Source organism: Mustela nivalis (genome assembly GCF_964662115.1).
Source record: "Mustela nivalis genome assembly, chromosome: 9".
NCBI lineage: Eukaryota > Metazoa > Chordata > Mammalia > Carnivora > Mustelidae > Mustela > Mustela nivalis.
This window is the reverse complement of record NC_139028.1, coordinates 80,159,399-80,185,735: the sequence shown is the minus strand read 5'-3', so window position 1 is coordinate 80,185,735 and position 26,337 is coordinate 80,159,399. Positions and strand designations below refer to the sequence as shown.

The 26,337-nt window shown below is 47.3% G+C and overlaps 1 protein-coding gene across 13 annotated transcripts in view; it reads right to left on the bottom strand.

The window, feature by feature from the left end:
* Positions 1–26,337, bottom strand: part of NAV2 (neuron navigator 2) — a 712,574-nt gene that overhangs the window by 227,460 nt on the left and 458,777 nt on the right. For all 13 annotated transcript variants that reach the window (XM_082747350.1, XM_082747353.1, XM_082747358.1 and 10 more), the window contains exon 4: positions 7,099–7,171. In XM_082747350.1, the coding sequence (XP_082603476.1) occupies positions 7,099–7,171 (73 nt within the window). The remainder of the gene's footprint in view (positions 1–7,098; positions 7,172–26,337) is intronic.

Sequence of the window (26,337 nt, the reverse complement as noted above, 5' to 3'; positions counted from 1 at the left end):
TAGCACCTGGATGCTTTAATGCCCTCCAGTTCTGACTGATTTCTTTGCTCCCACCAGCTGGTATGAATGTGCCCAGATACTGTACAGGGACACCAGGCATGAAGGATAGGAAAAACAGAGTCCTTTTCTTCCAGCATTACTGAAACCTCAGACCTGGTTTACAAAGGCACCAACACGGGATCATCTAATACAAAGAAATCTGCTTTGTAGGGAAGAATGGGCCAGAAGCCAGAGGAAGGCAGGGCCAGCTCAGACCAGACCGTGGAGTCAGAATTCCTATCCAGTTCTCTTAACTCACAGCGCCGTCCAACTTACGCAGCTGACCCGGGACTGTGGGTTCTGAGGCATTGCTCCTCCATCAGCATAACCTACACTCCCCACAGAACTTCCCACCCCGTTCCCGCAGCCCTTCTGTGTCCTGTTCACCAAGCTGGTCGATGGCTACACCCACGGGGCAAGTGGCACAGATGAAGGGTGTGGGAGAGCCTACGGGCCCCTTCTGGTGAGGAACAGAATCAGGTCCACGCCCTGCCACACAGGTGATGTGGGTAGGAGAAAATGGAAACAACCCACCTGCTGCTTTTCTTGCGACGGACCAGAAAGACCTGAACTTTCTGGCTCAGACGAAAAGGGGAACAAGCTCAACATCTAGGTTTCTGGCCAAACCAGGTCTGAACCCATCAGTCCAAAATCATGCACTCCTTCCTGGAGGCACCTGGCAGGATCTTCCTGCCTCTGTCTCCTCCAGTCCTCAAGGTTGATAAAGAGGGGGTCTTCAGTCCTGTCATACTACCTATGCCTTGTCTTCTGTCTGGACTTCCCATCTTCTTTCCTGTCTGGTGAACGCCTCTGTATCCTGTCAAACCCTGGCAAAATCCCACTGCCTCTGTCAATCCCCCTGACTGCCCCCAAGCCAAGCTAGTCACCGGCTTTCTTTGTCACTACTATGTACGTACCAGTAGCCCGGCTCTCTTACTAATGGAAATTGGAGCGAAGTTTGTATGGCTGAGACTATGCCTGGTATACAGGACGTGTCCAGCAAATGTTTGCTGAACTAAATTGGATAGGCCTTACCCGCCAGACCTTCACGCCTCCATTACGGGGGGGCAGGCTCAGGGCCAGGTGTTTGCAAAGCTCCCAAGGGTAAAAACTATCTTTCCCCACTGGACAGGTTTACAGATGGTCATGACTGGTGGAGTGTGTGTCGGGGAGGGGTTGAAGGGATCTTGAAAATCACCCAGGTTAGGGTGAGGACCAAGCGCCCATGATACAGGATGGTTCCAACTGTCGAACACAGAAGGGGCGGGTGAGAAGGCCTAGTCCAGGGGAAGTGTCCCAAACGAGTGCTGTCTCCATGGGGGTTCCCCTGGGCCCGCAGCCTCTACCCTGGAACAAAGGCGCTCCGTGGTCCTCTATCGGGCAGGTTGGGGCAGGGCATGATCTGCTGCAATGTTTCAAGGACAGGTGCATACACCCTCCTGAGGTTCTAAATCCTGCTTTAGTCACTGGAAGAGGGCGGAGAAGTACATATGGGGTTTTCCAACCGCCCATGGTTTTCATCAGAGGAGGAGCCTCAGGGCACTCAACCATCTTCAAAAGGAAAACAAAAAGCATTAAAACTACATTATTTCTTAAACACAATAATGCTTTTCTAGTAATTAGGCAGGTGGTTAAGACTGTGAGGAGCGACAAGAACACCAGGCCTCTGAAACAGATGAGTATCTTAGCCACCGCTGACCTTGTGGGCCTCCCTTTTCCCATGTGGGACTTAATCTCTCTGGGCCTTAGTTTCCTCCTCTGTATGATGGGGATAAAATGAATACTGATCTCAAAAAGTTGGGGGGATTAAATAAGATATAAAACACGTACAGCACTTAGCTCACTGACTGGCACATGGGTTCTCCATAAACAGCTTCTAGTCTTATAATTTAACAGTATGTCAAGTGAGAGGTTTCTTGTAATCCTGAAATTGAATAAAGTGAAAAAAGCCGATTTGAGGATAAAAAGCGTCCTTTCTCTAGAAGTTCAAGGAGTTGACAAAAGCGTGGGCCAGTCACCTTCCTCCAAGACCGCACTAGTCCAGAATTTGTCTCACCAACAAACACCATCATTATCCCCCGACCTCAAAAGCCAAGGTAAGATCTAGAGGATTCTTTCTGCCATCTTCCTGGGTCACTGTAATGGGACTGCCCATGAATGACACATGAACATCCTGGCAGATGCCCTCAACAGCATTAATAATGCTGAAAAGAGAGGCAAACACCAGGTCATGTTCCAAAGGTGGGCTCTCTCCAAGGCCATGCTCCAGAAAACGGTTCTCCGGTTTCTCGCTGCGATGATGAAGCATGCTTACCTTAGCGAATTTGAAATCACTGATGGTCACAGACCTGGGAATGTTGCTGTGAACCTCGAGGCAGGTTAAACAAGGGTGGAGTGATGAGCGCTAGATCGGATGTAAAACTCAAAGATTTAGAAATAGAGCAGAAATATCTGCTCTCATCCGCCAGTCTGGTTTCGTTGTATGGACGACCTCGCTGCCATCATGGACCATGAAACAGCAAGGTGAAAACACACAGGAGGGAAAATTCTGGGATGCCTTTTCTAGGGGTGTAATACATACAAGCAAATAAAATGCCTCAATGGACAAAAAAAGCAACAAAACCCACAACCCCCCCCCCCAAAATCTAGATCTTTCTAGGTGAGAAAGTGTCGCAGAGTGGGGGAAGGTGGCAATGTCTGATGATCAGTTTCCACCCCCCGCCAAGGAAAAGGAGGTGAGGTCCTTGTGCTCCTTGAAGACAAAGGAGTAGAGGGGCCAAGAGAATCACTCCAAGTCGGGTACTGGCATTCCTGGCCCTGGCTGGACATCCGCTCAGCACGGACTTGGCAGATCTGCCTCTTTGGCCACCTAAATCGGGGAGGAAAGAGTTGGAGAGAAACTACATGGTGGGGGCTTCCAGGTGACAGAAGGACTGTTCTACCTACTCTAAGTGGAAGATGGAGGCCACTCATTCTGCCAGTTCTGTAGTGTGCAATACAGGGGTGAAGAGACTGGGCTCTACAGTCTCACTAGGACCACCTTATTTGGGGACCATAAGGGGCTTGAATTGGGGGGGGGCCAGATATAAATGCTACCCACTGAGAATTGCTAGACAATCTCACAAAAGACTACTAATGTGCCGGGAACAGCATGAGAGCAAGTCCGTGGTCAGTGAGGCATGCAGAGACTCTGGCCTGGGGACAGGAGCAATTACAGCTCTATAAGAAGAGGGCAGTGACTTCAACCAGCAGAATTTGCCTGCTTTATCTGCCCCAGTTCTAGAGGCTCAGACAAAGGAAAGAGGGGAGGGGGAGAAGTCATTAGGCCCTGATCCCTCTTTAATCTTCTTTTTCTTGTTTTTTTTAATTATTATTTTTTTTTTTGAGAGAGAGAGAGAGAGAGAACAAGTGAGCAAGCATGTGTGTGTGTGTGTGTGTGTGTGTGTGTGTGAGAGAGAGAGAGAGAGAGCACGAGCGAGCTGGGGTATTGGAGGGGAGAGGCAGAGAAATGTGGGGCTCAATCTCATAACCTTGAGATCATTACCTGAGTTAAAATAAAGAGTTGGACACTTAATTGACTGAGTCACCCAGGTCCCCCTCCCCCTCTCCAATCTTCCAAAGCCACTTCTCTGGGGTATGTGGGTGAAAAAGAGCAATGAGCAGAATGTGAAACTGCAGTTTAAAAGCAAACAAGACCCAAAATAAAAGGCAACCTATGGAATAGGAAGAGGTATTTGCAATGTCTTATCAGATAAAGGGCTAGTATCCAAAATCTATAAAGAACTGATCAAACTCAACACCCCAAAAATAAAAAATCCAATCAAGAAATGGGCAGAAGACATGAACAGACATTTCTCCAAAGAAGACATCCAAATGGCCAACAGACACATGAAAAATGCTCCACATCGCTCAGCATCAAGGAAATACAAATCAAAACCACAGTGAGATACCACCTCACACCAGTAAGAATGGCTAAAATGAACAACTCGGGAAATCACAGATGTTGATGAGAAATGCAGAGAATGGGGAACCTTCTACACTGTTGGTGGGAATGCAAGCTGGTGCAGCCACTCTGGAAAACAGCATGGACATTCCTCTAAAAGTTGAAAATAGAGCTACCCTATGACTCAGCAATCGCACTACTGGGTATTTACCCTAAAGATGCAAACGTAGTGATCTGAAGGGGCATGTGCACCTGAATGTTTATAGCAGCAATGTCTACAATAGCCAAACTATGGAAAGAACCTAGATGTCCATCAACAGATGAATGGATAAAGAAGATGTGATATATATATATATCTATATATATATATATATATATGCAATGGAATATTACTCGGACATCAACAAGAATGAAATCTTGCCATCTGCAGCAACATTAATGGAACTAGAATGTATCATGTTAAGTGAAGTAAGTCAGTCAGAGAAAGACAAATACCATATGATTTCACTCATGTGTAGAATTTAAGAAACAAAACAAACGAACGCAGGGGTAGGGAAGGAAAAATAAGATAATAGAGTTGAGACAAACCATAAGAGACTGGTAACTCTAGGAAACAAACTGAGGGTTGCTGGAGGGGAGGTGCATAGGGGGATGGGGTCACTGAGAGGTGGGCATTAAGGAGGGCACATGATGTAATGAGCACTGGATATTGTATGCAACTAATGAATCACTAAATCGTATTCTTGAAACTAATAATACACTATATGTTAATTAAACTGAATTTAAGTTAAACATTAAAAAAAACCAAAACAATACCATCATAAGCATTAACATAAAACTGTTCTAATAATGGACCATGACTGACGAGTTATGTATTCTGGCCAAGATGTCAGAAAGTGAGTCTCGACTCAGCAGGAAAGATGAGGGGTTCCACATCACACAGTTGGGGGGCCATTACTGAAACACCATGAAGCCACTTCCCGGCTGTGCCTCAATGACAGACACCTCAACACACTGGGTCGGTGGGATCTTCTGTGCTCAGAGACCCCCACGGGACACATCCTAACACGGGCAAGGCTGGAGCTGAGGGACTCCCTGATAGGCCTCATCTTTTGAGACAGTGTTCTGGCCAAGAAAGTTCTAGATCTTTTCTGGTTTCCTTCACCTGTACATGACATGCCTCGACTTTATCCTTCTGCTGTCCCAAAAGACACCAGGAACAGGAGTTCTGAAATCACAGAGACCCGGGTCAGCTCTGCCTCTGCTGCTCACTAGCTGCAGGCTTTGAGGATGTCACTCAGCACCTCTTTAAGTCAACTTTTGTCATCTGTACATTCCAGCTATTATGCGTCCCCACTTCAGCTGAAGGCACAGGAGCTGCTTCACAGACAAGCCTGAGAAATGCGGATGGTACTTCTTTATTCAACAAGTACTTACTGAATAATCTGTGCCTTAAGGTATCAAGAGGATGGGGTAGGTTCAGGAGGACAACCGAGGCAGAGCACAGGAAAACACGCAGATAGATGGCACAGGGGCCAGGTGTCACCTCCAGGCCACATGGATGAAGGTGACTTACATGGAGTCCACATCCCCTAGAGCCCTTTCTGTTGAGCAGGACTTTGGGCAAGTCCCTGCTGATACTCTGCTGGGGAGGGGGGAGGGGGGCACAGGCCTGGGGCCGACCCCTTCCAGAAAGCACCAGGAGCCTGTGAGTGCCACCCACCCGCCAACACAACAAGGCTTTACCAGAAGGAAATGATGTTCCTCGGAATGGGAATTTGCATCTCCCCACCTATCCATGGAAACCCCACACCAAGCCCCACCACGCCCCAGCAAGCTGCATTCCATGGGTCCTGGAGCCCAGGTCTCGTCCCCACAGAGGAGGGCCCATCCCCCAGGGCCAAGGAATCCTCCAAGGATCCCCCCTCTCAGAGCCGGGTTAGGGCTGACCAGCTGACATGTGCCATGAAGACCTCTGCAAGCAGTGTGTCCACCCCTGACCCGGGGCAGGCCCAGCATCGGAGAGGTCACATTCAGACACAGCACTACACACCCACAAGGCATCAGGAGTAGCCGCCCGCCCCCAGTACCATTCACACAGCCAGGAAAATCAAGCTCTCACCGCGCAGCAGGGCAGAGCAAGGAACGGGCCCCAAGTTGGCCACACTTGCAAACTTACCTGTTCCACTGGGCTCCTTCCTTCCTCACTGCCCCCCTCCCCACCCTGACCACCAGAATCGATGCTTAATAGGTATCTTTTCAAGAAGCAATCTTGCTAGGGAAAGGTGGGGTCACGTGAGGCCCAAACTGCTTTACCTGTTCTGGGAAAACTGGAGGCAGGTGCAGCCTAATGAGGCTGGGAGGCTGCCGAGGCCTGTGGCCGCGTCTGGGCTGGCAGCTGCCTGTATTTACAAACCGGAGAGCGCGCGGAAGATTCCAGGGCGAGACGTTGCCCGAGGCGGCTGAGAACTCGGACCAGCCATCTCCAGACCAATACTTAATTGAATAGCAAACCACCAGCACACGCTAATGTGCTAATTAGCCACCCAATTGGAGTTAATTAAAAACTAATCAGGATGTCAAAACGCAGCCTCTCATTAATATATCACGTGTTTTCTTTTCTTTCTTTTTTTTTTTTTTTTGAACTAAGAAAAGCCGCTGCTTCTTCTAAGAAAAGCAAGAGATAAGGACTCTGCATTTTTCCCTGGGAACGGTGCAATTTAAATATAAGCTGTGGCTAAGTGTTCTCTCTCCCACAGATAAGGCCCAGCTTAATAATTAACTGAATTGCTAGCCGGGTGAATCAAATCTGCGTTGTTGGATTAAGCCCTCCTCCAGAGAAGCGGCTGCATCTCGAGTACCCGCCCCCCCCTCTGTGTCTAGCAGACACTGGCCGGCCTGGTGGGATCTCCATTCCTGGAGTGATTCTTTAGGTGTCAAAAAGTTGGCATAGTTGAGTCTAGACAGGCCTTGAGCTGCCTCAAAACCAGGAGGAAAACAAAGCCAGAAGCGCACCCCAGCACCCCTGGGCTTAACTGTATTAAAGTCATCAGTAAGTAACAGGTGGGCGTTTCTAACAATGAAAAGGCAGCTTCATGACAAGTGCTCTGACTCACCTTCTGCAGACAGCCCCTGGATGTTTATTCCCTTCGCTGCCAGGAAATTCAAGCAGGCATCTATGTTTTCAATCTAGAAAAAAAAAAATTTTTTTTTATACGCTCAATCAAGGTTCAGCCTTCTCAGAGCCATCTTTTATCAGGAACAAAGGGCGATGTCGGAGAGAGGATTCACTGTGCATTTACTAAGGTTCGCAACGAGGAAAATGACGTGCCAGCGGCAGATGGATGGATGGATGAACGGATGGATGGGTGCAGGTCAGGACTCCCTGTCTGTACTTGCACAAGGCAAAGTTACCTAATATCCCAACCACACAGTTCCAGAAGTCAAGGCCCTGGCTTGCTCATGGCTACCAAAAATAACCAGAGTGGAATGAGAGTGCCTATGTGTACCACTGTCACTAGAGCTATCCTGAAAATTTGAGCAGCTGCCAGAAAAATGGAGGTGGGGATGAAGGGGACAGTAGACCCACCCCGTCCACCAGCAGCTGGGAGAAATTTCCAGCACCAAGGAGGCACGCTGTCAAATGTGAAAACAGTGAATGGGAGTTTCAGCAGGGCTTGGGGCCGTGTTTACTCACAAAATTCTCAGGCTGGCGGGCATTGCAGATGACGAGGGAGGGCTGTGACCTCTGTGAACCCCTCTGTCCTTTGTGTGTTCTGTGACAAGAAGGAACCCACCTGCCAGAGTCTGGGAGGCCTCCCAGGCTTGCCAGGGCTGATGCCACGGCCGAGGGCAAGCAAACGTCCAGCCCTCGGGAAAGAACAATTAGGTCATTCCCAAAGGTCTGATTTGACTTCATTTGTCAAGGCTAATGATTTTTTGGTCTACAGGAAAATGTTCAGGCTCGATTAATGTCAATGGTGACTGAAAATAAAAGAAACCTCTTTTGACTTGGCACAAGGATCTTTGAATTTCACACAGTTTGCATTTCACAGTGGAGAACTCCCCTGCCCCTGACCGGACTTCCTACGCTCTGTCAGCACTCTTATACATTCAAAAGGGTGTTTAACCCATAGGGTTTATCTTGAATAAATGACTGTCTTTCACAGTGTCCATGTGACCATTCTCGTTCCCCTTCCCAAGCGACCTTCTGAAGGCGACTTCATAGCCACAGAGCGCAGAGTCTACCGTGCAAGAAGAGGTCTAATTTGTGTAAAGTCTGGCTCCAAGACAGTCTTCCTGGAATACATGTCCTCCTTCCCTGTGTCTGGCATTTTCCTTCTCTGCTCCCAGTCTTCAGACCTTCCAAACACAAAAATGAGCTACGGGGGCACCTCAAAACTGCCCTCTTTCTAAGACTCTGCTCCACCCCCAGCCCAAGGCTGCTCCTTCCTTACGGTTTTTAGCCGGGGTTCCCATCTCTCTCCCAGCCTCCAGCTCACCCTCAAAGATCCTCATCTGGGAGATGTTTTTTTTTTTTTTTTTTTTTTTTTAAATCATCTTTGGAAAAAGGGTCAAAATGCAATTTCCTGCAAATAAATGCTGATGTTATGGGTTATGCCTGCCACCACTGCAGAAAATCATTTCATATAAAGGGGGAGGGAAAGCAAGATTGCTTTTAACTCTTCCTTCCTTCCAAGCCAGAAGGACTGTTGATGACAAGCAGGTGCCGCTATCCTAGAGGGCAAGGGGAGGGGAAAGAAGGAAGAATGGCAGGAGAACCCCTGTGGAAGGCGTTTTGAAGCAATCCGCTTACATTTTAAGTAATCAAAATTAGATCTCTAAATGTTATTACCCCCTGTTACATTTTGAGAAAAATAACTATCAGTCCTTATTTCCACAACAGCCCACAATGGTAATGTACCAAAATCACACAAAAGGATCTGTTGCCCCCACAGAGGGACTAATATTTAAATCATGATAAAAATATAAAACTCTTCAATCCCTTTTTCCTTTGAATAATCCTATCCTGCTTCTTCAGTGTATCTTGCACATGGCTGATAAGTGAGGTTTGGGCAAGTATTGTCCCCATGAGAATTGAGATAAAGAAAAAGCTGACTGCCTGGGAATCTATTAATGTAAAATCAAAAATAGTACACACTTGGTATCTATCCTGGCAAGCGTCACTGAGGTGTGCTGATGTGGGTAGGTTACATTTTTTCCACAACAGTGTGGCAGAGTAGCATTGATTTAAAAACAAACAAATAAAAAAGACCCCCACCGATGTATTCAAGAAAATCACTGCCCTACTACAACATTCTTATTCTATAGACATTTTCTTCCAAGGAACATAAGGCACATTTACATGGCACATTTATGGAGCATTCAATGCATGGTATTTTAAAGTACATGGTAATTTCTTCCTGCCGGGCTAGCCCTTGGTTCAGTTCAATTTGACCATCTACTGGGCTTTCTTTTAATGTTAAATTCTACTAAAGATGAATAATTATAAATAGGTTACCTGGACTATTTTTCTTCCTCCTGTTACTTTTTAAAATCCCTATTATTCTTTCAAAGAGTTTCAAGATCATTTCTCCACAGGGCAGGCAGAGTGCTGGGAGAAGGGGTAACAATGTTGCCACCCCCAAGGGACATCTGGCAACATTCTGTGTTCTCACAGTGTCGGGGGGTACAACTAGCATCTAGTGTGTAGAGGCCAAAGATATTGCTGAAAATCCTACAACACACATAAGGATGAAAAATCCTACCCAAAGGGTCAATAGTCCGAAGCCTGAGAAACCTATGATTCTTTTCATCAATCAGTATAATTGTAGATGTCTGCTCTATTCCAGACACTGTGCTGGGTTCTCCTGACCACGTTAGGGCAGAGTCTTTGTCCTGTCCAGGAGCCCAAACTTACATAGCCCTTGTCTCTAGGGCCTACAGAGCCATCCGACACACACCCCAATTCCCAGCCATGTCAGGGAGAATCAGAGCATATAAGCAAAGGAAGCATCAGGATCTTCCTTGGTTAGGTGGAGGGAGAAGGTCTAGGGGCACCAAGAACGCTTTCTCCTAAAGAGAAGATAAAGCAGGGGACAGAGTCTGGATGGTTGCATCACACTCCTGGAATATGTTACAAGTAAAAATAAGAACTTGGGTCATCATTTAAAAGACGATTCATAAGCCCATTAAGTGCCTTGAATTTTTTCCCTCTACTATGATTTCTCTGCTCAAAGAAGGAGTTCAAAAAACATTCCTCAAGTCTCAAATCCACTCTTTAATAACGTTCCATTAAGGTTAAAAATCACTCCTGACAAGGCTGCTGAGACCCACGCTCTTTTCATCTGCACCCCAGGAAGACAGCGGGGCTGGGAAGCAGAATAGGGTCAGATGTGGATTCCAACCTCCTGGCTTCACTTGGAAGGAGATCAGAAGGGGAGAATGTTTCTTTGATCCAGCCTCTCTTGTGACTGAAATTCACCTTAAGGTTTTCTTCCAAGTACCATACAGTAAACAAGCAATCTATCCTCGTGCACCATTGAAACTGCACACCGCCACCACACCCAGTGAGGGCCTGGCCGGGGGCCCTCAGTAAGCACAAGAGTGTCCCTGTGCCTAGCGCTGATGAGCCCTGGGGTGCATGTGCTCCCCAGACACACAGGGTGAGAGGCAGATCTGATTAGAGTTGGGAAGGCAGATCTGATTAGAGTTGGGAATGCAGAATGATGGGAAAGGCTCTTAAGCAGCAAAGTATGTAAATACGACCAAAGTGGTTCATTAACACATAGCAGCCAATATAAACTACTTTCCAAAATTAGCTGACAAAAATCTGTGCACAGCCTGACATTCCAGTGTTGGGGGTGGGGGATGGCGGGAGCCGCACTTTGCACCGGGGGAGAAGGCTTCTGCGGTCATCGCTGCCATAGAAATGGGTCCAAGAGCTCTGGAAAGAAGCTTCTGAAGTTTTAGGTGGGGTGGAGGTGGAAAGCCCAGAAGTGGGACCACAACGTGGCTTGGAGACCCTGGGAGCAGAATGAGGCTGGCTACAGGCACAGGTAGAGTAAGGGGACAAACCAAGACCAAGACAGATATGCACAGTGGCCTTCACCGTGTGCCGACTGTGACTATGATGATCCAGGAGAGAGAGGCTACAGTGAGGGCTCCCTCCCAGTCTCAGTCGGGATCTCCATCCCCAAGCTGGATAGTTTCTCAACAATCTCTGTACTTGAGACTTGCAGGGCAACTTCCACGGACTGTGTGCGTTGCTGTCTTTGCTTCCCACGTCCAAGAGCCCATCACCACCCAGGACAGCCAGAGAGCAAGGAAAATCAAAACAAATGCCAAACAACTGGAAAGAGAAGGGGGAGGGTTGGGAGGCAAATGGAAAACTTCACATTTCAACCATGGTTAAGGCTGGCCTGGGTCTCATGATAAAGTGAAATATGCAAACCTCAGAAGAATGGCTGTATATCTCCTCCGTAGCTTAGAGACGGATCAAATACCATCTGTTGTGGCAGTTGTCACGGCAGCATTTTTCTCTGAATACCAGTGTAGCTGAGTGCAAAGCGCATGGAAATGATAAATGCAAACGAAGACCATCCCTCTGGGCACTACCCAGCCCAAGGGGGAAGATGGGGCTCCGGGCATGCGAGCAAATGGGGCACGAGTTATCACGAGTTAAGAGTTTCTCACTGGGGCCCCTTGGAGATCTCTGTCCTGGGAGGAGAGGCAAGCAGCTGCTGTATGAAAGTCAGGCATGCTTAAAGTCATTTTTTAAAGTCATGAAATACCCAGAGCCTTGGGAATGGTAGACCCAGACCCCCGACAAGGCTGAGTAAGAACTTGCAAGTCCTGGATGGTCTAAAAACACAACAGTGTAGCTTCCTCAGGAGCCTCATACATCGGCTCAAACAAATTCCCTCCTGAAGTGTGACCCTCACACCTGATGCTGCTACTTGTCAACAAAAATAATTATTCCTCCATTCATTTATCCATTCCTTGACTCCCTACCTACTGAACACCTACTGGGTATACAGTGGTGAATAATTCCTGACCTCACAGAAGGGGGAACTGGATATTAAGTCAATACTGCACAAGTAAGAGACAACATCTCTCATGTACTAGAAGACCTCATCTACCCAGGGGACTGGGGAGGAGGGTTGGATTTAAAAAAAGTTTTTTTTTAAGAAAATTATATTTTTAAAAAGATTTTATTTATTTTCTAGAGAGAGAGAGAGAGGGGCAAAAGAGAGACAATGAGCACAAGCAGGGGGAGCTGCAGAAGCAAAGGGAGAAGCAGGCTCCCCACTGAGCAGGGAGCCGTATGCAGGACTCGATCCCAGGACCCTGAGATCCTGACCCGAGCTGAACGCAGATGCTTAACCCACTGAGCCACCCAGGCACCCCTGAATAAAAACTTCTTAAGGAAGAGATAGCATGGAGGTTCAAAGAGACAGGGCTTTTTGTCCATCTGCTCACTGACATGGCCCCAGGCACCTAGTACAGTGAGGAGCACACTGCAGATGCTCAAAATTTACCGAATGAAGGGGAATGTGAGCTGAGACCTAAGAGTTAAGTGGGCCCCGAGAGCGGGGAGACAGACCATTCCAAACCCAGTAAAACCTTCGGCTTTGAAGGTTCCATGCAGGATGTACAGCATACCACGTTCTGATAACCAAAACAGAATCAAAATGGCTGGAGGCCAACAGGCAGAGGAGAAGAGCTAGGAGATAGGACACTGAGCAAGAGAAGATGCCTGGCCACACAGGGCCACCTTCAATAACTCACAGGAGAGAGAAGGCAAGGCTCGTTCCAGTTCTTAGGGAAGCCTTGGAGTGTACTCTCTCCCCACCATTACCAGGGCAACAGCAGCCAGGAAAAGCCCTTCCAGTCTGAAAGCTGGAAGCTGGGCTATTTTGTATCTGGGATGGCTCAAGCAGTGTCCTTGAAGTAGGGGCTCCAGTGACATCTGGGCTGGGCATGGAGATAGGGAGGCATGGGAATGGGAGGTCAGCATCTGTGGTCACATGTATTAGAAAGGTCTGCTTCTTCACCAACAGGACACCATGCCTTTCTGACACTCCTTCCTCTGCCCCTTTCCAAGAATAAAAATAGAAAAGAGAAAGTAAAAGAAATAAATAAAAAAGGAAAGAAAGAAAGAGCAATCATGAAACCAAACCAAAAAGCCAGAAAGCAAAATGAACTATGGGGAAGTGCTTCTCCTACATGCCTGCCTCACCTGTGTTCTCTCTTCCCTCTGCATTCCTAGGCCATGACCTGACGCAGGATTTGTCCAGCTGAATTGTTACTCGGACACCTCTCTCAGTGTTGGGGCCCAGCACCAGCCAGTGATCATATGCTTCATGGGCCACAGTGTAGTCCTGGAGACACAGTCCCATGGGACTGAGCTGGTGGAGCCTGGCCATTATGATTTTCATTTTAGGAGACCCCAGAAATGAGGGAACTATAAGGTGGCACTTAAAATTCTCTTAGGTGGAGAGATGTTCAAGAGCATCTCCCCTTGTGAGCCCCCAAAGTTGTTGCTTGCTTGGCTGATGCATGGAGGCATCCTAGCCCAATAGCACACGGGGCTCCACCCCTTCTGCCCCACTTCTGGCCATTCAGCACATCAGCTCTAGCCTTCTTGGCAGCTTTGAAACAGAAAGCTGAAGAATGTGGGACTTGGGCTAGATGGCGCTTGCTGCTGTAATGCCTTGCCCAGCTCCTTCCTTTAATTGGCAATGTTACCCATCTTACTGTATATAACATAACTTCAGCTTTCCAAGATGTTGTCAAGAGCTCCTTTAAAAAAAAAAAGAAAGAAAGAACAGGGAGGAAAAAAGCTTTATAGGAGTCTCTCTGCTATTACAGCAAATGGGTAGGTCCATATGGATTAAAAAAATATAAAAATTGAAAACAAGAATCTCAAATTCCTCCAGTGACGATCTTTCTCCACTTTGCTTCCAAATGCTTAGAATACCTCATTTTCCTATTATATTCTGACTTCTCAATTTTTCCCTCGAGACAAAGAGAAATCTGGAAAAGGAGGGATAGGAACGTTCTAGAAGTCAGTCCTGACACTGGAGGCTCCCAAAATGAACCCTTACAGTTGAGGTCTGCAGAGCATCAGTTGGTAGCGAGGAGGGGGACAGTTCCACTGGCGATCGGTGCGGTCGGGAGGCCCAGCGGATGCCCCCACGTGCATTCGTCCGGCATGCCACTGCTAATGTCACCTCCCCACTCCAGTTTCAGAGTCATGTTGCCTCACTTCCTGGTCTTCCCCACAAGGGGACAGTTCCAAGGTGAGGCCTCCAAGTTAGGAGCTGGATACAAATGCTAGTGGGGGGGCGCCTGGGTGGCTCAGTGGGTTAAGCCGCTGCCTTCGGCTCAGGTCATGATCTCAGGGTCCTGGGATCGAGTCCCGCATCGGGCTCTCTGCTCAGCAGGGAGCCTGCTTCCTCCTCTCTCTCTCTGCCTGCCTCTCTGCCTACTTGTGATCTCTCTCTGTCAAATAAATAAATAAAATCTTTAAAAAAAAATGCTAGTGGGGAGTGATTAGGGCTAAGGAGTAGTATTCAGGGACATAACACGGGCTTTGGAGTACGACAAATCTGCGTTTCAATCCCGATTTTGCTGTTGATGAAACAATGATCTCCCCTAGGTTTCCTCAGTGGTCTGACCTGTTGAATGGGCACTGCAGCACCTATCTCACAGGGCAGGGGCAGGTGGCCATTCTGAGAGAGGATGTATGAGTGGCTAAGCAGGTGCCCCATAACTGGCAGTGTTTGTTACTATGTTGTCATTTGTGACATGCCGTCTCTGGGCTATCATTCTAAGCCCATGATATGCCCAAAGCTATGTCTGGAGTTGGCCCCTGGCAAAGCAGAGTTCGACAAGCTTACCTGGGCTGACTTCCATCTGCTTCTAACTTTCCCCTCAAATCTGGCTATCCAGGACTCTGGGTCTTCTCTGTCGCCTAACGTCTGGCCTATGTCTCAGCAAGCCCATTCTTGAAAAGACAGAAGTCAACTAATCACACCGGGGCAGAAGGACTGCTGCTGGCTTCCTGTGGGTCACCTCTCCCACTGGTACGTGTATTCCATCACAGTTATTAGAATGACAGGTACCTGTTGGAAGAATGTGGGCTCCGGACTCCTCCACTAAATTCTGGTTCCCTCACATCACCCACGAGACTCTAGCAAAATGCATGAACTGCTTTAAGTCTCAACTTCTTCATCTAGAACACAGAAATATATAGAACTCTCTCAGCAGAGATACAGAGGCAGAGATGGGTTGACCTGGGTCAAGGGTCTGGAACTTTACATAGCCAGAGCTTTAAAAGACTCTTCATACAATTCCATAAAAGCAGAATATGAGAGATCACTGGCCTCTCCTGGAAGTACAGGATCATTTTGGAATTTGTGAGACACTCTGAGGCTTGCTACATTACACGACACTCGCACGGCCTCTCTATGAATGGGTTCCTTGTAACCAGAATTCTTTCCACCCTGTTAGAATCAGCAGTTTCCATCCCCAAAGATTTCAGTTCAAAGTCTCCTTTACTAAATTACATAAAAAACCCTAAGATAGCAAACAAACAGTTTCGTTAAGAAGGAGCATTGATCTTTTGAGGAAAAACCTGGCTTTCCTTCAGAGAAGGGTACAAACTCAGACACCAACTTCAACAACGCCTGCCTTCTGGATGCCAAACGTGGGGCTGCCTTTTGAACCAACAGAGAAGAGAGGTACCGTGGACATGTGCTAGAGAGTTTCCACCCAGGAACTAACTGAAACTTGGTAGCCTCATTCATTCTTTGATGAATAATAACTATTTACTTTCTTGTAGCCTCTGCTCCAGGGGAAGGGGAAACAGAGGGGACAAGATAGTGTGGTCCTTCCTCACATGATAGACAGCCCCCTACACAAAAGCAGAGGAGAAGCAAAAATCTCCCCACTAAACACAGATCCCAAACGTGGGAAGGGCTACACACCTATAAACTCACCAACTCAAAAGCCTGACATGGACTCACTATGCTCTTTACAGTCTGGTTCTTCTTGTATCTTGGCCATATTTATATCCTTAAACCCATAAACTACCACAAAGTCTTCGAGAGCCAGAAGAGAAACATAATGTAAAACAAAATAAATCCTCCATGGAAGTATTGCTAGAAAAGGTCATTTTCCCCACAGACCAAATACATACACAGGAACAGGGTAATGGAACCTTTTGCAGATGAGGACCAGGAGCCAGACTTGCCCCCCAGTTGGGTGGTCAGTTCCCTCAGACCAGCCTGTGAGTGCACTTTTGTTTTTCAGCCAGTTCACCATCATCTGTAGCTCTGGTTCTTCTGGGCGGCTCGCGAGCAATCAGTCCCTGGATTTCTACCATGCAATTCCAAGGACAGACAGCACACACTGCAAGAAACACCCTGGAAGCATCAGTAAGCAGGAAAGCAAAGCTAAGCAGAGCGCCTTCATGCCCAGTTCAGAATCCTGCAAGGCTTCGCCCTTCTACTGGTGAAGGCAGGGATGAAGGTGTCTGCTCTTTCGTCCTATGCCTGCAAACATCCCCCAGTCATGTTCTTTTCTGCAGGAGATGGAATTCAAAAATTGCCCTTCCCTTTCCACTCCAATTTCAGAGGCTGCTAGTCATTAGCGGGTCATTATTATATGCCAGGCACACTACTAGCAACTTTCCTATACATTATCTCAATCTATTTTTTTTTTTTTTAATTTCAAAAAGCTGTTAGTAGGTATGGCCTCAGAGCACAGCCTAAATTCTAGACTGCTGCTGATGATTCATCAGCATTAACTGGGGAGATTTTGCAAGTAGCACACAAAAATATACCAAGATGCGAGATTTGACTAATGGTTTCGAATTCTAAAATTTGTGATCTATGCAAAGAGCTACATGCTGCCCAATCAGAAGTCATATGGTATCAAAAATTAAGGATTCTATGAATAATTAAAATAATTCTCCACTCTGTTTACTGCCATAGGCAGAATGTCAGAGGCACCAAGCCTGCCGGAAGAAAAGAATAGACTAGACAAGGAAGGTCTCTATTACAGGATATCCTTGAGCTTTCCAAGGCTACAAGATATCTAATGCACCTGGGAAGAAATAGTGTCAATTTTTAATGCTAATCTCTGTTACTATTTCTGTCCTTGTCAAGTATCCAGCTGAACCGGATAAGACTGCAATTTTTTGGAGGTTAAAAATGGTGAAATATTGGCCATTTCATGCAATTTTATTTCAGAATTTTATTTCATACAATTCCTATAAGGAAGATACGTTCCCCTTAAAGGCTAAAATTAAACTGCTGGTGATTATAAAAATAGAGAGCTTTAGAGTTATTCATAAATAAAGCATCAGTACATCTGAAACTCAGAATAAAATCTCTGCAAGTCTCTGAAAGGAATCTCACAAAACAGAGGAAAAACATCAAGTCAAAGGAAACACCCCATCTGTAGGCTGACCCTCTGAAGGACCCTCTGCTTTAGTCAGAGCTCCCACTTCAGGATTCCCTTAGAGAAGCAGGATGGGGCCCAGGAAAGGCTTTAATTCCCAGTTGATTTCTCTCAAAATCTCCCAGGAAAGGGAACTAGGTATCCTTCACAACAGTGAAAAGAATCCAGGCTGCCTGGATTTCCACCTCTTGCCTTCCTGCTCCTTCAGAGAAAGTGTGAAAAAACAAAGATTTTACCATCCACTCCCATCTCCTCCAAAGGATAAACCTTAAGTCAAAGTGTTGTCTGCTGCATTGTGACTGGAGCCATTACGGATAGGAAATTTTACCCTCCCAGAGAGACGGGCCCAAGAGAGGACATCTGTGGATTTCTCAGCTTTTTGACTATCTTAGGATATGGTTCTTGATTTCCCTGAGCCTCAGTTTTCCTTTCAGAAAAATGGGCATGCAGAAAGCCTTACAGAGACCTAAGAAACTACTATTTGCATGCTTAGAAAACACAAAGCACTGGGATAAATTCTTGGGCATACGTCATTATTTTAGTTCATTTTCACCAGTAGATGAGGTAGATGCTATCACCATTTTCCCGATGGGGACATGGAGGCACTAAAGTCCCCTTCTAAAGCTACAGATATTAAACACATGGTAGAGTGGGAATCAGAACACTTAATGGAAAGAGGTTTAAATCTGTGAAGCCCCCTACAAACATGGAATGTTAACAACGAAATGGCAAGGGCTTCACTATTGCTATGGACCACTGTGGTCACCTCCCCGACCCTGGGATTTCGGCTGTGTGTGATGGCGAGTCATCAGTCCTTCTGAACCAAATCTCATCTTCATATTAGAAGGACAAAGGACACAAAGGACACTTCACAGAGGAAGGAGCTGACTCTCCCCACATTCTCCTGTACATGTTTTGTAGGAGATATTTATGTTCCTTTCCTAGTATTTGAAATCTTCAGGAGCAGAAAATTATTAATATAAACACTTACGGGCATTATTTTCAAGTCAAAATTCTCCCCAAACAAGGATCTTTCAAATGCCCATATGTCAGGGCATTCTTAGGATCTCTGAAGAAGTTCATGACACTCCTAAGAATACAACAGTTTGGGGATCACAAACCTCAAATGTGTGTAAGGGGCAAGCCAGTAACAAATGAGTAAAAAAAGCTGCAGGTGAGACAATAGGGAATGGTGGAGCATAGGAGAAATGCAGCCCACACCCTTCTGGAGGGGGCAGCTGCTACCTGGGTTTAGCCAATATTGGCCTGAGGAGTGCCAACCTGGCACTGGTAGATTATCAGGGAAGGAAGGGAGGGAGGAAGGAAAGGAAGATGGATGGACTAGAAGATCAATTTTTACGAAGTACATTGACTTTCATCTGTCGGCATCGATTCGGGTTTTTTTGTTTGTTTTAAAAGTTTTTCTGGGACTTGACCTCAGCTGGTGGGCAACTGTCCTCCTCCCTTTGCTGAGGTTGAGCCCACAGGCTTTCATCTACCGACCAGTCCCCAAAATGCAGACACCATAGGCTAGCCATGCTTTACCCAAGTGCAAAGAGGAATTCCTGGCTCAGTTCTGCTTCATGGAAAAATTTAAATAAGCAGGGGCACCTGGGTGGCTCAGTGGGTTCAAGCCTCTGCCTTCAGCTCAGGTCATGGTCCTGGGGTCCTGGGATCGAGCCCCACATTGGGCTCTCTGCTCAGTGGGGATCCTGCTTGCTCCTTTCTCTCTCTCTGTCTGCCTCTCTGCCAACTTGTGATCTCTGTCAAATAAATATCTCTTTTAAAAAACAAACAAACAAACAAACAAACAAACCCACACCTACAAAAGACCCCCCTTTGATGCTAGGCTGAAACACAGGAACTACATGTAACATGGATCCAAGCATGAGGCCCAGATGGCTGTTCTGTAAACCACAATCTCCATGGTTGTAAGTCACCATCCGATCTCTTTTCTAGTTCAAGAAGATGTGTGGCTATTCTCCCTCCACTTCTCACATTTGCTAAGTTCTTTAACCTGACCGAGCACCACTTTGCCACTGACAGTACCACAGTCCCCAGGCAGGTGTGCTGAGTGTTTCTTTAGCAAATATTCCCTGAGCATCTACCAGGTGCCAGGCCGTATGGACAGATGGACAGATGCAACAGCGCCCTCAAAGACATTATTATCTACTGGGAGGCAGGCAGTTAAGTACAATGTGCTAAAGGATTATCGCTTCCATTTTTCAATAGAGGAAACCAAGGGTCACACAGGTTAAGTGAGCTCAAAGGGACAGAGAATGTGCCGACAGACTCCAAGACCACGGCCACGAGCACAATTTAGATCTGTTCCATTCCGAGCCTACTACAGTTCTCAGACACGGAGACATCTAAAGCATCTTAACCTTTCCAAAAAAAGCAAAATGACTGGCTCATTCAAAATCCTGAAATTTAAATAAACCCTCTAGAGATACTGTTAATTTTTATAAATTTTAAAAAACTTTGCAAGCTAATTCACATTTGTATGTATGTGTGTTTGCACAGGCAGAGCCCCAAAGAGGCTTTCTGTACTTGGCTTGAAGCTAACCGTTGGCAAAGTGTGGTCACCAGACCAATGGCATCAGCATGGCGCCCATGATTTGCTCATTTAAAAATGCAAATACCCCAGCTCCACCCTAGGCTTCCTGAATAAGCAGCTCTGGGGGGTGGGGCGCAGCCCTGTTGGGACAAGCCCTCCAGGTGATGCCCCTGGGCACTCCGGAGTGGGGATGGGGGGCTCTGCTCCGGAAAGCTTTGCAGAACCAAATGCTACTTCCCTCATCAAGGAAAATAATCTGCTCTATGGGGGTCTTTCCCGCACATGTTTACAACTAAGTTAAAATATAAAATCATGAGAGAGATGATTGGAGAGAATTTCCTGGCTTAAGACAACTCAAGTTTCTTTATAGCACTGAAAAATACAAAATACATAGTACATATCTGACATATTGAAAGTTCACGTGTGACATCACCCCCACTCTCTGGGCAGTCCTGGACAGTCGGGCCATTAATTGCTGAAGCTCGTTCATCTAAGAAACATGAGCTGAGCACTTCCAATGTACTTAGCCCCGTGCCAGGTGCTGGGAATATGGAGAATTTTATTGAACCAAAAGATGAAAAAGACGTTATACATACTACAAAGCTTGGATGTTATTAAACAAAATACAATAAATATCTCAAAATGTGTTTAAATGTCGTATTAGCTACAAGACAAACACACATTAGTTGGGGAGCACAGTACCTACTCATAAGTGTAGGTTCGAGAAGAGGTCACGAGTCCCTGGGGCCCAAGTTGTAATTGACACCTGTGGACCCCAGGACAGCATAGGGTCTGAGGCCACCCACAATATGGCCCTCCACTGCCAGAAACTAAATATGGGGCTCTGTTCTCTCCCTACTTCCCTACAGTGACCTGCTCTGAATTTAGCTCAAAGGCGGCACGCTCAGTTCTGAAGTCTTCTAACAACGGAAGCAACTTCCGGCCAACTCAGAAACCCGAGGGGCTCATAGTGGCCAAATGGGCCTCTGCTAGAAACTCAGGTAGCATACTTCTAATATGGCAAGAATTATTTTGGTTGAATCCCAGTGAGTATTAGTTTCCTGCTTCTGCTGTAACAAGGGACCAGAATTTAGTGGCTTAAAGCAACCTAAAATTCTCTTAGAGTCCCGGAGAGCTACAATAAAGGAGTCGGCCTGCTAGATCCATTCTGCAAGCTCAAGAGGAAAATCAGTTTTTCCTTCTCTTCTCCAGCTTCTAGAGGCCACCGGCATGCCTTGGTTCATGACCCCTTCTAACCTCTTCAGAGCCAGGAGCAGCAGCTGCCAGTCTCTTGCCTCCCACTCCCACCCAGGTCCCGTAATCACATGTCCTCACTCACCTCCTTGCCGTCCTGAGAAGGATTCTGGTGATCACACTGGGCCTGCCCAGGTAATCCAGGATAATCTTCCTGTCTCAAAGCCCTCACTTCGTCACACCTGCACAGTCAGTCCCTTGTATTATGTGAGATAACATTCACACACGTTCCTAAGATTAGTATGTGGAACATCTGGGGGTCCTCTGTTCGGCCTACCATACTGGGTGCCTACTTGGAGTATGAATAAACCTTTCAGTGCACAGTAGTCAGGATATACAGGACTCAGAAGCAGGGAATGGAAAACATCTATTGTGCTCTCGCCATAAGCCAGGGTGACACCAGGTGCTAATAATACCATCCCTCATTCGTCCCTGGCAGCAACCCTAGGAGGCAGCTTCCATTACAACCCCTTTTCACAGAGGAGGGCAGGGTCAGATATAGTCAACTGCCCAGTAGAAGAGGTCCAGGATGGGAGACCCAAGGCTGCCTGATTCCAGTTGTCTTCAAACCAAATCTCCTTCTCATGAAGGAAGGCCTCTACCCAGGCTCTGCCCACACCTGTAGGAGGGCCAGCACCACAAACGTGATTTTTGTAGTGCCACATCCCAGTCCAGTTTCCTTAGATGTAGCATAGCCTAACAGTTAAGGGAACGAGCTTTAGAGTCAGGCTTTCAGGGTTCAAATCCCAGCTAGTCTCTTCTTCACTGTGTGACCTCATGCTTGTTACTAAGCCTCTCTGTTTCCTCATCTGTGAAGTGGGAATAAAGGTAACTGCTCTCATAGGGTTTTATGAAGATAAAATCCATCAATGCAGAGGTCTAAAACATTGCCCGGTTAGAAGTATATAGGATACATGTTTGCTCCTCTTATGTAAGAACACAATCTGGGACAAGGCAGTAACCCCAGGCTCTGTAGCAGGAGGGGAAGAGAAGGAGAGATTCTCTAACATGACTCACAAGTAGCCCCTGGCAGAGCACAAGAAATGACAGCAGGGTCTAGCTTCTCCACACTATTCAATGGAATGAGCAAGATCGATTTCTCATTCTAGGAGAGTAAAAGGAGCTAAAACACATAAAGTACTTACTTTTTTTTTTTTTTTTTAGATTTTTATTTATTGACTCATTTAGAGAGATAGAGAGCAGGAGCAAGGGGGAAGGACAGAGGGAGAGAGAGAAGCAGACTGCCCGCTGAGCAGGGAGGCTGACTCGGGGCTTTATCCCGGGACCCAGGGATCTTGACGTGTGCCCAAGGCAGATGCTTAATCAGCAGAGCCACCCAGGCACTCCAAGCACTTACCATTCTTATTATCAATGTTAATAATCTCTGGTGGTTGTAAGGATGCCTAGTATGTTTACCTCGAGCGATACACAAGAACTCAATAAACTAAAAGTTTAACTAAATTGTTCTACTTGGGTCTTTTGGATAAACCAAGAAAGAGAGGAATTAAGAGTAGGGACGATACTCCTGGGATAACACTGAAGAACTTCCAATACCCAAATTACGGCCATAAATAAGGATCTGATGAGGGTATGTTACAATCCTTTAGTCACATGGGCAAGTCCAGGCCAGATCCCTTCTTAGTCTTTCCATCCATCCATCTGTCTGTCTGCCCAACCATCCAACACTTATTAAACCCTACTAGATGCCAATCATCTAAGTGTATCCTAAATTAGGATACTCAGGTGAAAGACACCGCATCTCCTTCAAGATGACAATTCAACAGACAACCACAAGGAGGTGCTATGAGAAATGCAGGCACCCAATACCGGGAGACAGGAAAGAGGACAGGCACCTAATTATCTCAATTACTTGAGTAACAATTGACCTAAAGATTAAAGGTCACAGTATCCACGTGGGTCGATCCTCAGTTCTTCCAGGCAGTCTGGACAGCATGTGGCTAAGTACAAAGACAGGAGTACAAAGCCTCTTTGGGGGCACCCCACGCTCCAGAATGCCCAGGGTATGGAGTTGGACAGGCCCAATGGCAAGCAATGATGGTAAGTGGATTGTGCAGGGCCTTCTACTGTGTGCTCAAGAGCAAGGAAAGGGGAAGGGGCAGCCCATGATGGTTTAAACAGAGATGTGCCAAAGAGGCAGAAAGCTAAGACCTGGATGTTGCCTCCGTGTTGAAAGCCATAACCGGCCAAAACCGAAGCGGTGACAATGGATGTACCATCGAGTGGGAAGTGGGGTATGCTGCCTGCTGACCTTGGCGCTGGACTCTTTCCAGTTTGCTTTAAATTTTAAGGGACCTGTGGACTTTTCCTCATTCCTCCTTAGTTCTGTAACATGTGTGTGCCCTTAGGGTGGTATAAAAATAGGCTCAGGGGCCCAGGGAAGAGGCACCTCAGCTGCCCAAGGATCTCAGACACTCCCTAGGCATGTGGCCGGCTTTCTCTCAGCTGTTAGGAGGGCCCAAGGTCACTGGGCCTGGAAACCTGATTCTGTTGCATATGGCCTTGCCTTGGCCCCGGAGGCTCTGTGGAGAACAGAGGGGGAGGTACCTGGCACCAGGCCTATCCAAGGCCCTCAAGAGCTGCCTCTCATGGGGGCCCTTCCTCCTTTCTCTGCTCCTGAGGTTCCATCCACAGGTCAGCCCAGGCCCTTTCCGGAAATTCTCAGTCTCCTCCCTTCTGCTGATGCTGCTCTACCCACAAATGAAAAATTAGAGTAGGGAATGGGGAGACTATTTTTATTATACCCCTTCTTTGTCACAGAAGTGGACACCACAGGCTCTTAAACTAGATAGACTTGGGTTTGAGCTCCAATTCTGCTTCCTAGGTGAGTAAACTGGGACCAAAAAAAAAAAAAAAAGAAAGAAAGAAAGAGAACAAGACCTTGTAAAGCCTCAGTCCCCATGTGCTGTTTTTTGGGAGGGGGGTGGATTCTGCTCATGGAATGTGAGTTTGAAAACCGCTGCCTGGTACTTCTCTGTATCTACATACAAACTCCTATTGTTTTGGGAATCGGGTGCCACCATGTCCATGGGGACTGCTGAAAGAACAGGGTGGGGGGCGGAGCTGTGCCCTAAGCAGCAGGGGCACTGAACTTTGGGTCTGTGGAGCCCCGGGGAGACACATGGGCCGGCCTCTGGGACCTATAATCTGCTCAGGTGTATGCAAAATTCTGGGGGCTGTGTCATCTGGGGAGGAGAGGGCCTTACCTCAGATTTCCAGAGGGTTCCATGACCCCAACACATGAACTACGATCACAAATCACCACTGTCCTAGAAACTGACACGTATCCAGGGCTGTTCCTATGCTAGGAGCATGGGGATAACGAGCTCACCTACCTGAAAGGGCTGTTGGGAGAACGGAGGGAGAGGACCGCTGGGCAGCACTGAGCCGGGCCCCTGGCACCAGGCGGACCCCGACAGGCTCTTGCTGTATTTTATCATCTTCATCAGTACTCATCAGTACTACCCATGGTTATCCCTTGTGTTGCCTCATTAGTACTACGAAAACTTTATGAGCTGTACTACCAACCCCACTTTCAGGAACAGGAAATAGAGCCTTCAAAAGGTTAAATAAAGAGCTCCAGGCCATAGAACAGCAGAGGAGGAACCTGAACTTGGCCTGCATGGTTCTCAAGCCCAGTTGACCCTCCATCTAGACGCTCTCTGGGAAGGCGGTTCGTGAGTGGCTCAGTTGGTTCAGTACCTGACTCTTAGTTTCAGCTCAAGTCACGATCTCAGGGTCATGAGATTGAGCCCCACATCGGACTCCTTAGTCAGCGCAGAGTCGGCTTGGGATTCTTTTGCCCTTCGACTCTCCCCTTCTGCTCCTCCCCCTTGCTTGTGCATTCTCTCCCTAAAAATAAATAAATGAAATCTTTGAAATAAATAAATAAAAAGTAGAAGCACCAAGAGAAGAAGGCAGAGCACTTGGAGAGCTCGAGAGGCGGCTGCACTAGGAGGCCCCAGATGACCCTGGGCCGGAGATCAGCAACCAAAGGGATAAACAGGCCTGGGGCTTTCCGTTGAAAGGGCCAGCAGGCCTTGCTAACTTTGCACCTCTCCTCAACCATAACAGAAAGCCAAGCCCTGTAAGATAATAATGATTAAAAAAGAAAACCACCCCCTGAAGCAGCCATTCCTAGGCCCCAAAGTGAGGCTCTGTCTTGGAGCCCAGGGGTTCCAGGAGAGGCAGTGCCCTCGGGCCAGGTTCCAGGCAGTTTCTCTTCCCAAACTAACTCCTAACTCTGCTGAACACAGCAATTGAAAGCCAAAACGATGCCCCTGGGTTGCCATGGCAATGCTAAACAGACAAAACATTTTAACCAGCTCTGACGCACACACACAAAACTCATTTAAGGACCAAAGGGATGGCCTGGTGGGTGAGGGGAGACAGGAGCGTTTCTACAGCTCCATTTCCAAGGACATGGGCCCCGGGAGGGGCTAAGTCAGCCCAAAACTGCCCAAAGGACTCCTTCAACACAAGCTGAGGCCAGCCTGCTAGGGAAAGGCAAGTCCCTGCCATGTCTCCCTGCCTTGTGCCCACTGTCAATGGTCCTATCCTACGAGGGCCACCAGCAGGTTACGGTATATGCTGATGGTTCTGGCTTTGTCTTGCCCTGGGGACAGCTTTCCACCACGTGGCACTGCAGTCTCTTCACCAGAATTGGGGGAGCATTATGTGGGCCCACAGCAGCATCCAGAGTGTAGGATGTGCCCACAAGCATGAATGGGAGCACAAACCTTCTGGCACTGTGCAGCTATAGGTCAGAGCAAACAATGAACTCAGGAACTACCATTCCCCACCAGGTAGCATTTTCAGTTCCCAGACCCCATGACTGAACGTCCCTCTCCAGGGCTGGATGACCACGGGTATTTTCCTTCAAAAATACTTCACTCCAGGGCCCAGTGGGGGGTTGCTTCCCAAAATACAGTGATTTGGGAAGTAATGATGAATGCAGAAGGCTTATCTCAGACCTGAAGACTGCCATGGCTATGGGGTCTGCTGCATTCTGGACTCTTCCATGCCTCACTCCTCACTGGAGGAGAGGAGTCTCCCT